Genomic DNA, 14,113 nt, shown 5'->3' with positions numbered 1-14,113 from the left:
TCGGTCATGCTTATACACATTCGAAATAGGTCTGCTTCCAGGTTTGAACCTACTTTTATTGAGGTAAAAATTCATTATTTGATGATTCTTAGAAAAATCTTCATTTCTTATTTATTGAATTTAAAGGGCTTCCTTAGTTGGATGGGTGATGGACAATTCTCTAATATAAGCACACTATTGATAGGTCGTATGAAATGGGGAATGTTCAAGTATCTAATGCTTGAAGTATAGAATGCAAGATTTCCATCAATTAACAACTCAAAATCTCCTCAAAGTTTGTCACAAAAAATAACCGTAATAAAATAATTTGAGTACTTGATGGATGTGATTTGAAAAAAAAAGTAAAATATGAGAAAATCGTGCCTTAGAAAATAAGAAAAAATCAGTGAGAGAATGTTACAAAGAAAGAGGATTCATATAACATTTTCAACTTTTAGGTGATTGCAACCACTTTGTGACTACAATCTACTTTGTCAACACCAAACCCACACATAACCTAACATGCGACCCATAAGCACCCAAGCACATAAGGGTTATCCCACATGATCAAGTTATCAAATTCAAAACAATTACATGTCTCATAGCTTGAAACATTAAGAAAATCGAATGACAAGTGAAAATCAATATGAAATAGGAAAGAAACAACAATGTAATAACTTGAACATATGAACGCATGACTTCTTTGGACCACCTGACTCAAAAGTCGTTTAAGTTGATAGGTGAAGACAAATATAATATAGTGTCTAACAACATACATGTTTCCATATCAGTAATTTCGAACTTACGTAAGTGAGTTTGCAATTGAGTAATCCCAAAAACATTACCCCTATGTGTAGAGTAAAAAACATAATTAGTATCACTACAAATATTTTGGGTCTCTGCATATGCAGAGAAATGCGTGGGTAGATCTTAAGAAAAACAAGGACAGAACTTCTACTCTGTTATTTTTGTGTGGGCATGCTTTGTGGTCTAAACCCCATCATCTTTTCATTTGTCCACATTGTTGACGTTATGTTGGCAGAAAGGTCTTTTTACCAATGATCGTCCTCATGTCAACAAAAATATAATTTCTACCAACATTTGTTTTGTGGACAAAAATTGTTTCTACCAACAAAAATATTTTGTTGGCAAAAAGAAAATTTCTCTACACGTTAAATTCGTTGGCAGAAATATATGTGCTAAAAAAATACATTATTAATATTGTATGCTTCTAGATTAATTTTCCAATATATATAATGAATTTGTTGACGGTTGAAATCCGCTAAGGAGTGTGTAACAACTCACCTGCCGAATCAACTTACCCCAAAAATGGATGGCACTGAAGCGCGCGACCTATACCCGGCTGTCGGGGCAAGAGCCCGACCCCGATGAGTAGGAGGGTGTGGCGGTCGCTGCAAAACTTTGGACGTGAGCCCAAGCGGAGCGGCCGTCAGTGCAGATCATGGTGATAGTAGCAAATATTCAAATGAGAACTTTGAAGGTCGAAGAAAGGAAAGGTTCTATGTGAACGACACTTGCACATGAGGTAGTCGATCTTTCTTTATAAAGAGAGTTAAGTGTATTAAAAATAGAATTAAATAATAAAGTTACAATTTACCTCTCTACTTAAATATTTTATTTCATTCAATTTTGTTCACAATTAAATAATAAGGATAACAACGAAGACAATAATAATAACACCAATAATATTTAAAAATAATAATTTATAGGTAATGGGACCCATCTCACAAAATGTAAAAAAAAAAAACCATAAAACACCCATTTTTTCTAATGTTTTTTTAAACCACTAATTTTTCCAATTGTCCCCTTGTTTTAAGTATACAATGGGATTGGAGGATTTTAATTAAAGTCCTTTTGGTCTTCAAATAAACAGAAATGACCATTGAGTTAACTTTTATTAACATTTTTTCTAAATAGTTTTTTTTAAAAATTGTTAATTTAACAAATTGACCTCATACCTACTTCATTATTACGTTACCAATGTTTTTGTTACGATGCGGACAAGATGGCTTTGAAACTTGTGTATTAATTAATTAATTAACTTGCTAATCTTGAGATAAAAACAAGTAACCGTTGTGTAGAAATTGTGAAGATGAGCATTAAAAAAGAAAAAGAAAAAAGAATTAGCGTATAAATGGACATTTAAAATTTAAAATTTTTGCTAATTGAATGGAAGAAGAAAGGAAAATGGAAATAATTGAAATTACAGCTCACGTTTTGACTAAAGAAAGCAATAAATTTAGCCCAAAAAGAAAAAGATTATTTTAATTGTAACATAAAAAGAGAGAAATTTGATGAGACGAAAAATGACGGAAGTGGGAGTGACGGTGGGTTTTACCCAATATGTGTTTGTCACAGTCAAATTTGACAGAGAAGAGCCAGATCAGCTCCACCCCATGGTGATTCGCCACGTGTATATTTGTGAAAACGGACTGTGACGTAACGTAAACACACAAACCTACTGCTGAGCTGGCGCCTTTCATTCAAATGTCTTTTCCTTTACATTTTGGGGTTTTCTTTTGTTGGAATTACGATATTGTTTCGACAAAACGGAATAAATCGCCCACACATACCCCCATCGATGGATGGATGGATGGAAGGAATGGGTCTCTTTCACATTTGACAATAAAATCAAATTCTATTACGTTTTTCTATTCATAATCATGTGTCTCCTTTGTTCAATTGTAATAACCAACCCAAACCCCCCTTATTAATTTATGTATAAAGGAAAGCAAGAACATTCTAGGAAGATATTTAATTTATGTAGTTTAAAAATCTAACCATTTCTCTTTAATGAAACTTAAATGTAAAAAATAGACCAAATTGAAGGTAGAAAGCGTAAGAGCCAAACCGGTACTTTAATGCGTTTGTGTTTATTAACCAAACCAAAGATTTTCATACTTATTTGCACCAATTGTTGAACAATGATAATAATAAATTGACAAAAAAATTGGTGATTTCTCTTCTTCTCAAGTTTAAAATTTTCATTGTTTTTGACAGTACCTAGTGGAAACAATGAAATACTGTGTGAAAAACTACATTCAAGGGTCAAATATAACACAAACAAATATGGTGAGGCCGTGAGGATATATAGAAAACTACTACTAGGATAAAGTTGTGCCTCTTTCCCCATTTCATCTTCTAACGTTTCAGGGGAATTCTATCAAAATAACATGTTTAATGGGAATACTAGAAGAATATTGTGTGGATGTAGATTAAGAAACTTCTATCTCTAAAACTTTATAGATGGATGACATAAGTATCCAAAACCACAAGGACAGAAAATATCACAATCCTTACACAAAAGGTTTTAACTTTGGGGATTAAAAGTAAAAAGAACCAACAAAGATTAGAGGGGGGCTAAAGAATAAACATCATAAAACACCTAAAGGGCAATCAGAAACTCAAGTTCCTCTTATCACTCACCGTGCGTCAACAGAGGTAAATGAATTTGCGAAACCAGATGGCCGGTTCGGTATGCTGGTTTGTGTATTGTCACCACTGGCAAGGAATGATGATGAAGAGGAGGACATGTCCACATTGCTATTTCCTTCAAATGCCTGCCATTTCCTAAGGGCCTGTGGTAATGAAAGCTCAAGATCAATCCCCAAATTCTCTTCGGAGTCTGGTTCTGTAGGCTTCCAGACATCGACTAGAGACGAAAGCACGTTGACTGCATGACCCATGTCGGGCCGTTGGTATGGCTCTCTTGCACAGCAATGACCAGCCAAGTCTGCAACTGTGTTGATGCTGACAAGGGTCTCCTCGTCTATGTCGATTGAAGGGTCTATGGCCTTTGAGAAAGTGTCCTTGTTAATGTGCATTCTGCGGAACCATGATACAAGGTGCAAACTTTCTTCTGGCTGGCTCTCGTCGATTGCTTTTCTACCAGATATCATCTCCATGAGGATCACCCCAAAGCTATAAACATCGACCTTGGTTGTAACTCGTCCAGTTACTGCTCCACCAGCCATTGATGTAGAATAGAATGTTAGTATATATCAACAGAAGAAAATGGTTACTAAAAGGCGATTGCTAGGTGGACAAATATAGTGCCAACTAATTATTGTACTTAACTACATTCACAATCCAACATGCATCAGAAAGGTAAAACTTGTTCAAAATATAAACAATAGAATGAAGCAATTGTTTGATATAAAATGTAACTTAGTTGTTTCCTCAACATGTCATTAACTTGCAACATAGAGTTTCATAGCAAAAAGGACAAGAGAAGAGTGTATACCTGCATATTCAGGGGCAAGATAGCCAAATGTTCCCGCTAGTCTTGTTTCAATCGATGCCTTCCCTTCAGGAGCAAGACGAACCAACCCAAAGTCAGCTACTTTAGCCCGTAAATCATCTCCGAGAAGAATGTTTGATGGTTTGAGATCACGATGGATAAAGCTCTGATGTGCTAAACTATGCAAATACTCAACACCTCTGGCCACATCCAAGACAACAATCAACCTTCTTTTCCATTCAAGGGGTCTAATACCTTCTTCTTTCCAGTTAAACAGAAACCTACTAAACGTCCCCTGGGGCATGTATTCATAAACGAGAAGCCGCTCATTTCCATCCAAGCAATACCCAAGAAGCGCAACCAAGTTTCTATGGCGAACCTTTGTAAGAACTGCAATCTCAGCCTTGAATTCATTCAAACCCTTCTCACCTATGACTCCAGACTCCATTCTCTTCACAGCAATCATCGTACCATCGTGCAATTCTCCCTTGTAAACAGTTCCAAAACCCCCTTTCCCCAATATATTTTCAGGGCTAAAATTATTAGTTACACTCCTTAAAACTTGAATCGAGATAACAAGGTTTCCTGCCTCTACTACATGCACGTCACTAGGTCCAGCAATAGGAACTCTGCTGGTTTCGGGCGCACTTCCATCGGATCTAGCCTCTGTAATCGTAATCTTCACCGAATTTTGGTCTCCAGAATGGCTAGGATGTACCACCACAGTATTTGGACTCTGCACTCTATTACCACGTCGCTTCTTCCTCTTGCACAAAAAGAAAATCACAGTCCCAACAACAAGAAGGCCAACAATAACACCAATTATAGCGCCAACAACCACTCCAGCATTACTTTTCTTTTCATCATTACCAGCTGAGTCACCTGATCCATCAGAGGGCGATCTCCCGGTGGGAGAACCAGGTACGGGAGGACTGGCATTATCTTTCCCAATATCCGGGTTCCCCTGGGTGTTGACAATCACATTCTTCCTGAAGACTGGAACTTTCCCATGAAGCCTGTTATTGGAGACATCTAATTCTGTAAGACTAGGCATAGTCGCAAGTTCATTCGGTATTGTGCCAGATAGAAAATTGTTAGAGAGAAACAACTTTTGCACGGATGTAAGCAATGAAAAGCTAGGAGAAATAGAGCCTGCAAGACCCATATTTTTTAAGTTAATTACACTTATGTTTGTAGGGTTGCCAATACATGAAATACCCTTGAAACCCTGACAGGGATCGTTCCCTGCCCAGCCTTGTGCAAAGGCTGTGGGAAAACCCATGGACTCTGCAACTGATAACAAAGCATTCACTCGGGGATCACATGGTTCACCCGGAGAATCCAAGCAAAACTTGTTCGTTTGTGGTTTCATATCCAGCTGAACATTAGGATCAAAAGCAGGAGTTGGTCCTTGAAGCAAATTATTGGTCAAATTCACAACCATGAGAGATTTCAAATTTACCAAGGATGAAGGAACAATACCCGTAAGCTGATTATCCCTCAAACTCAATTTCGCTAATCCCTGAAGATTGGAGAAATCCGGCAAAGGACCTGAAAACTGGTTCATATGCAACCAAACCTCCTGCAGATTAGTCATATTTTGCAATATGGCGATTGAACCGTTTAACTTAGAACTACTCTGTTGTCCATTCAACCAAAGCGACTGAATCGAAGAACCTGCAAGACTTGCTGGTAATTCCCCTTCAAGAAAATTACCCGCCAAATGCAAGTTCGTAAGAGTCGGAAACGTTGCGCCATCGAAAATTCCAGGGATTATACCGGTGATGTTGACACGATTGGCCGATAATTGCTGTAACGCAGATGCATCTCGAATATTATCAGGAATCTGCCACGCCGAGAAGGGATTGTTGTCGATATCTATGGTTTGCAGAGCCGACTTCTTGGCGAAGAAATCAGCAGGCATGGAAGTAAAAAGATTATCATGCGCTAGAAGTATCTGAAGAGAATCGGCGAGGTTAGGGAAGGGCCCACCCAACTGGTTGCTCTGTACCTCTAATTGCACTAACGCGGAGAGACTGAAAAGCTCCTTCGGAAGTGATCCTTTGAGGTTTTGATTCCCAATTTGGATTTTAACAACTCGGCTCTGAGAATCACATTTGACATGGTTCCATTGACAGTAATCCGAACCAGTCCATCCAAGAGAACTCGGAGCTCCAACACTATTCTTCAAGAGATTCATGACTGACCCATCACCAGCACCACCGGCGGCCGGCTGAGCAAAAACAGAGAACCCCAGAAAGTGCAGAAACAAGGGGAAAAGCAAGAGAAAAACCCCAAAACCGAAATGGGGTTTCCTCATTTTTGAAGCTTTTCACAAGAAAAGAGAAGGGAAGTCACAGAAATAGTCGCCCACCCAGAAGAGAAAAGAGAGAAGAACCCAGTATATGGTAGGGTTTTCTTAAAAAAAGAAAAGAAAATCACATTGAGAAAGCAAAGGGTAAAGTATGCATTAAGATTAAAAGGCTTTTATGTTTCCTTTAGGAAGACTGATAAATGTTTGCTTTGGTTGTTAAGAGAGCAAAGAATGGAGGACAAAACGGCGGGGAGGGAGGGAGGTGATTTTAGGAAGAAAAAAGAAAAAAAGAAAAAAGAAAAAAGAATGAAAGAGAAAAGGAAAGGGCGTTAAAGAAATGAATTAAAGAAAGAAAGAGAAAAGGAAAGTGGGAAAATGGAGAGAAATGGAAAAAGACGCGTGGGTCCAGCTATGAAAATTTGAAAACAGTAAACGAGTAATTCTAGGGCAAAAGCTTGGAGGTTGTTTCAATCAGAAAGATAATGCTTGGCTGTCTTCCAAATCATCTCAAACAATATATATATATTTCACACCCATTATCAATTTTAACCTTCCATTTCTATTTCATCCCTTCTAACCTCTAAACTCATATACTCGCTAAAACTGGGTCTATTTTCTTTTCTTTTTATTTTCTTCTATTCTTAAAACTGTTGTTCACAAGTAAGCATCAGATTTGAAAGTTCCAAATTCTAATCTTCTTTAAAATAAATTCTTTTGGAGGGTCAGATTAGATCCACGTACGACTGTCTTTGGGGTGGATTTGTTACCTTGAATTCTTCTTTGTATGGTAATATATTATTTTTAAAAACTTTTGGTATGAGATAATTATGGTAATAATTTGTTCTTGTTTTTGTTTTTTGTTTTTTGTTTTTTTGAGTGGTTTCAAAACTCTATCCAAAGTCCTTTTAGGAATAAACTTTGCCATCAGTTTGAAACAAACACTTTTGCTTTATACACAAAACATATCTTCTTCACAATATCTTTATATATCAACCATTTTTATTTAAATAAAATACTATGAAATCTCCTACTAAAAACAATACTGACTTGCCCTTCAACTATATACCCATCAAATATTTTTGTAATAAATATTGATTTAAATATGAAAGAAAAACTTGACATTCCAAAAGATTTTGTCACAATAGAAATCATATATAAAAATGTGCTGTAATCATATGCAATCAACAGAGAAAATAAACAAAAAGAAGAAATCGATCATGTGTATTGAGTGGGGTCATTACTAATAAGTAAAGAAAACAAAAACTTTATATAAAACTTATAAAATCATGTGCCATGTCTTATACCTTACTCCAAATTTCAAATCAATAGTTTTGTTAAGCAAACAACTCAGCCAATTCCAATAACCCAAAAACTTTAAGTGACCATTCCTCTTTAAGGTTAATCTTAATGCTATTATTTGATGTTTTTTCTATATCAATAACAAAAAAAAAAAGGAAGAAATGAACAACAACAATAGGAATAAAATCTTCCTCACTTGCTATATTTGTTACCTATATGTTAAAAATATACTATGAGATTAACTTGATGGTATGATAGATAATTAACATGTGTACTCTTGTTTGAATTCAAAGTTTGATCAATCGTATCTACAATTATGTTGCAAAAATGAAAACTAGATATGTCTAACTTACATCTTTCTTTTTATTAAATAAAATATATTTTGACGTAAAGACTATATATTTAAATTGTTAATTTAAACGTAACTTAGTATGGACATGACGTTCATTTTTTTCAATCCATTAATGATTTGATCCCCATTTTATAACTATTGAACTAAAAAAAGTAACATAGTAAGTTGTTTAGACGACGTATTATTTTCAATATGTTTGATCACAATGTTTAGAAAATGAGACAATTAGGTGCAGTCCAAGCAAACCTTTTTTTAACCTAAGACAAAATAATAATAATTTTTTATCTTATCTTTTAAAATATAATATGTCATATATAGACATTTTTAATTGGGCAAGTGATAGTTTCCAAGTGTATAGGTCAAGTTAGTAAATGTCGAAGAGTCCAAATATCATCGTCACACGTTCAATTTCACAAATTATCTAAATTATTATAGAATTTAGTGAAGCAACTTTATTTAAAATTTGAAAAAAATGTGAATTTTTGTACTTAAACTAGTAGAAACTACGAAGACAAAAATCGATTTTCAATACTAAAAATTTATACAGATTTCAGTACTCCATTAATTATTAAGTCATCCTTATGCTTAATATGGATTATTGTCTTCACCAGTGAAAATCTCATAATGTGCATGAATAAGCAAGAAAAACTAACATAAATTAAAAAGAAAAAAAGACAAAAATAATTGGCATAGATAAATTGCATATAAAAAGACGACAAACTAGAAAAATTTCACTACATGAAAAAATATTACGTACAATCACATGATAAAATCTCTCCTCAATTCTAATTACACAAAAACATTATCCCATAGCTTTTAACTACTCGTACTTAGAGTTAGCTCACCCAATTAATTCATAATCTCTTGAAATAATCAAGCTAAAGACCATGACATAAATCAAAATTTAATTATTAACAAAGTGAGATCCATTTAACGAATAGTCCAACTAAACATATATACATTCTATAGAATTAAATATTTAATTTAACATGCATATGGATGACCAATGAATAGAGAAAGAAATAATGATAACATTGAATATATAGCATATTTTCTTCCCCTTGTTTGTAGAAATAACCCATAAATGTCTTATAATTAGTCACAAATGGACTATTATTAGTATTACCTTGTTCAACTCCAATTTCTGCTAATTCCTTCAACTCCTAAAAATTACTGCAAAAAAAAAAAAAAAAAACCCATTAAATCTAATAATAATTAAAATAAAATCAACTTTAAATTAAAAGGAAATGAAATATTTTTCAAACTTTTCATTTGGTGGATTGTACCTCGATTACTTCAATCACAGAGTAAGGTGTTTACATATTTAAAGTACAGATTATTACAATCTTATCTATGTCCGTGTTTGGAGTGCTAATTATTTTAGCATGTGTTCAGATATTATACTATAAATTATAACAATATATAAATTAAATGTATGCGGTATATATATATTTGTATAATATTAGTCTTAATTCTACAAATATTTGATTTTCATTTTTTTTTCTAGATCGTTTTTATTTGTTGTTACTATTATTATGAAAAATAATCAATTTTATTTTACACCTCTACAGTAAATTGTTAATTTTTTAATAATAGAAAATTAAAAAGAAAAATGAAACAATTTACGACATAAAACAAAAGAATTAAATAAACTTTAAAAATTAATAAATTTGGTTATATCTGTACATAGTTTTAATTTTTTTTCCTTTTTAATAATAAAATATTTTGATTTTATTAAGTTTTAAAATAAAATTTGAAAAGATCATATGGAATTTTATCATAACTTGCTAAACTCCAAATTAAAATAAACTAATAATACTTTAATTTTAAATTTAATTATTAAAAAATTATATTTGATAAAGAAAAAAACTAATAAAGTCATAAAATTTAAATTTTATTTGGTCAGATTGTAATTAATTTTTAAGTTTATTGTAAACATACAACCACAAGAAAAACGTATTGTATACAACACCAACCTAAAGTGGGAAGGATTCAAATGGCTTATTATTTGATATTGTAATCCATGGACGATGCGATTCCCAAATATTTTATTCTTCAAAATGGATATGGTTTTCATTCATTTTATTTCCCTAAACTAGAATGATAACAACATTTTGTAAAAGAAAAAAAGAAAAGTCAAAAGGGTAATAATTATTTAAAATTGTTGTACGTTGTGATCGAGGTTGAATTATTTTGTATGTATTTCTATTTGTTATGGTAAGGTGTAATAATGTTGGGAAATGTAATACAATGGGATGTCTTTTTCCTCGAACTTACAAATTCTAACTGCGAAATAGTATTCTTAATAAATGTACCCTTTGTGAACGACGTGACTCTGCCCTTATGTATTTATTCATTTTTAAACATAGTAAATTCCGTAGTAAAATTTATTTTATTACTCAAACTTTCGCACACTTCCCATGCAATTAATGCCGTTGAGCGTTTCCCATTTAAATAATAATAATAATTTCTTTTGTTTAAAACCATAAAATTAAAAACTATGCAATCAACCTAAATCATACATTGAACGTTCAAATATTTACGAGCGTGTAACAAAATAAAATAATCTTTAAAACTAGTCACTTAAAAATTTATTTCATTTGCTCCCTTTTTCATCCTCTTTCTTACCTTTATCTTCCTGTTGTTTTCATCTTCCACTGTTTTTTAAAAAATATATTTTAAAAAAAAATTAAATTGTTATTTGGTTGTTACAAATATAAAAGATTGTGAAAAAAAAAATATTATATAGCAAAATCTACACGATCGGGTACAAAATCAAAAAATGATCTTTTCCAAATATAAACATGTACCAAAAAAATCTTGAAACAATGGTTGAGATTTGACTATCCAAATTTAAACGAATAAATAAATGTAAGCTATGTGTACCAATAAATTATAAAAAAATGGTTTAAATTTGGCTACCCAATATGACATTCTATTACTATTAATCACGGGAAATTTTTTGTAAATATTTGGGTGATTTGTTAGGTAAATCTCACCTTCTTCTTAAACAAGGGTACTAATCTAACTCCCCACCCTGTTGGTGCATAATTGTGGACTTCTTGATACATGATTCTGCTTGAATGAATGTGGTTAATTTATATCTCCTCATCCACTGTTATGAGGTCTTGTAGATATAGATTGTCCCTATTTATGCATGCCACTCTTCTCTGATGTCTTCTTGGACCTTTGCATTAGGGCTTAGGAGAGGTACACGTGTTAGGGGGCCAAAGGGTGGGCAGAGACAGATTTTTAGTTGGTTCGTGGTTTCTTTGCTATTTTAATACATGTGCGGGATAACTTTGACTAAGTGGACGCAACCCTAAGAGTTTGGAAAATGTAGATGTGACATATCATTTACACTTACACCTTACACCCACCCTTTGAATAGAGGAATGAAAATATATATAAATTCAGAAATGTTAGTGGAAACATATCGCAAATAGATTGTCCCAAGTGTTGTTGCAAGAATTATTTGGTTGTCTCTTCCCTTTCACGAGCAATAGAGTAAATAATAATAACTAAAATTATAATTCAAATTATGGTATATGATAATAAATCATAAAAGTAAATGAGGAAAAACATATTAATTTGGCGCCGTATTTTGCCATTTAATAATAGTAGAAATATAAAGGAAGGAGAGGAAACAAAGAAATAAATAAACAATAAAGTGAAGAGTAAGATCGATTAAGTGCAATCCAAGGCAACATTAAACTATATATTTATTGGCCGCCAAATCCGCCATTTGGCACCACCGTGTTTATTTATTTATTATTATTATAAAAAAATACATATAGAATAAACAAAAATTTAAACCGTCCACATTAGCTTTCCAATTATTAATACATTTGTATGTCAACTTAGCTATATCTTTTAATCGGATATCATAATATAAACAAGGAATGCGAGTAAGAGAGGGAGGGAGGCAAATTACAGCAAACGTTCGAAGACATTCGATGAGGAAGTGTGGCAATGTTAGGTGAGGAGTTTGACATTCAGAGGGTAGTGACGAAAAGGGAAAGTCGGGGGAGGGGTGCTGCGAGAGGAGTGAAACCGAGGAAGTTGGGAAAATTTTGTAGATCGAGAAAAATGAGAAAAAAAGTAAAGTAAATTAGGGTTTTTTCTAATAAAAAAACATATGCTCCCACGTACATTATTTGCGTCGCTACATATATAAATCTTGCGTTAGCATACATATGTATAAAAATGTGAGATTATTTTTCGCCACGTAAGTTACGTCACCAAATATTTAAAATATCTGCTCACACAATGAAATTACATTAATACTTCATATATTTTTGTGTACATTTTTTTTACGTTGTCAAAAAAAGTTGTCGACAAAGAACCGAAATTGTTGTAGTGACTATTATGATCAAGCTAGCAATAAATCATATGTTTCATATTTATGTATTCACATACATCTTTTAAAAGAAAACATATATCTACTAGTTGTTAACACATACATATTTATAGTTTGACTTTAATCTAACTTTAAAGATAGAAATTTAACCATTTAAGTTAAGATAGAGTACTACTCAACTAAGGATTAAAATTATATGTTGACATGTTTTTGGAAATTAGCTATACTATGGTTACTTCATTATTTAATGACATTATGTAGTGGGGGAAGAAAAGAAAAGAAAATAAATTTTCTCTTAAGACTCTTTCGAGTTTTAGGTCACCTTTATCTACTCTAACTCTATTTGTAAATATTCAATCCTAACATACAAAATGAGGCTCAACCAAACAATTACTTCTCTTGGTCTGAATCTTTTTTAGGATTTTTTTAAGATGAAAATCGATTATAGTTATAGATGATACTAATACAAATCTAAATACAATCAATATCAATATACTTTTTAATATTGTTAATTATATAGTGCTATTTTTTTAATCACATGTTGATTATGAAGTTGAATGTGAACATTTAATTAATACTGATATCAATACCTAGATAATTCAAATACCATATCAACTAACTTGGAACTGAGAGATTTGAATTTGGGACCTCCTGTATTGTTCTCGAAAAGATACAAAATGTCAATTAAGATACAAAATACAAAATTTTGATGATTAGGCTTCAGATAATGGTGTGACTTAAATCTCTCACGCCACCGTCTGTGCTCTCCCCTCTTCTTTTTTTTTTAAATTGAAATTATCTTGAAACAAATTAGAATAATAACATGGAATAGTTTAAAAGTAAATAAAATGGGACTAATATATTTAATGTAAAATAAACTAGAAAAATTATAGAATATGTACAACATGTACAAAATAAACTCTATGGAATTGCATATAAATATTCTCACAATGAATTACATAATACGTTGAACTTGAAGGCACTAAAATTTTTGCGTGTGGATGAATTGTATCTAGCATATGAGTCCAGAAAATTTAGTAAAATGACAATGCACCAAAATGACGATGATCAAAATCTTGAACACAATTTGATGTTTTTAATTTTTTAATAAAACATCAATTTACCATCCAGTTTTGAATTAAAAATTAAAACCCTAAATTATTTAAAGTGATTATTTTATTTGATGGTCTAGTCATCCAAATATAGAAGTCACGTCATCCTTATAAGTAAAAGAATGTTAAAGTTGGCATAGTTAACATTTGGTCCTGCTATTGAATAGCATGTATTCGTATAATAGAATAGGTACAGATTGAGAGTTATACTATTTGCTCTAATCTCAATCCTAATTTACTAATTATATTTATAATTCTTATATGAGAATATATTTATAATTAAAACACAATTCATTGAAAAGCTACACCTATAATATATATATATTAAGCAGTTAGATGTATATTTTATGTAATAAATGAAAAAATAGTTTAAAATGGTCGGATAATCTCTAGACAAAATGTTTGATTGTTAGATAGCTATTGTCTTTGTAGATAC

At 32.2% G+C, this 14,113-nt stretch overlaps 1 protein-coding gene across 1 annotated transcript; it reads right to left on the bottom strand.

The window, feature by feature from the left end:
- Nucleotides 1-3,190: 3,190 nt before the first annotated feature.
- On the bottom strand, nt 3,191-6,873 carry LOC101210025 (receptor protein kinase TMK1). Its single transcript, XM_004142774.3, has 2 exons — nt 4,244-6,873; nt 3,191-3,958 (listed from the first exon to the last, which is right to left on the bottom strand). The coding sequence occupies exons 1-2, from the start codon at nt 6,558-6,560 to the stop codon at nt 3,423-3,425; spliced, it is 2,853 nt and encodes a 950-aa protein (XP_004142822.1). The 5' UTR covers nt 6,561-6,873; the 3' UTR covers nt 3,191-3,422.
- Nucleotides 6,874-14,113: the final 7,240 nt, after the last annotated feature.

The sequence above is a fragment of the Cucumis sativus genome, chromosome 5, assembly GCF_000004075.3.
Source record: "Cucumis sativus cultivar 9930 chromosome 5, Cucumber_9930_V3, whole genome shotgun sequence".
Taxonomy (NCBI): domain Eukaryota; kingdom Viridiplantae; phylum Streptophyta; class Magnoliopsida; order Cucurbitales; family Cucurbitaceae; genus Cucumis; species Cucumis sativus.
This window is presented reverse-complemented; position numbering and strand designations above follow the sequence as displayed.

Coding starts and splice junctions, on each gene's coding strand:
- LOC101210025 (XM_004142774.3), bottom strand. CDS start 6,560: ATGAGGAAACCCCATTTCGGTTTTGGGGTTTTTCTCTTGCTTTTCCCC. Junction 3,959..4,243: donor TCTTGCCCCTGAATATGCAG/GTATACACTCTT, acceptor CTGGTGGAGCAG/TAACTGGACGAGTTACAACC.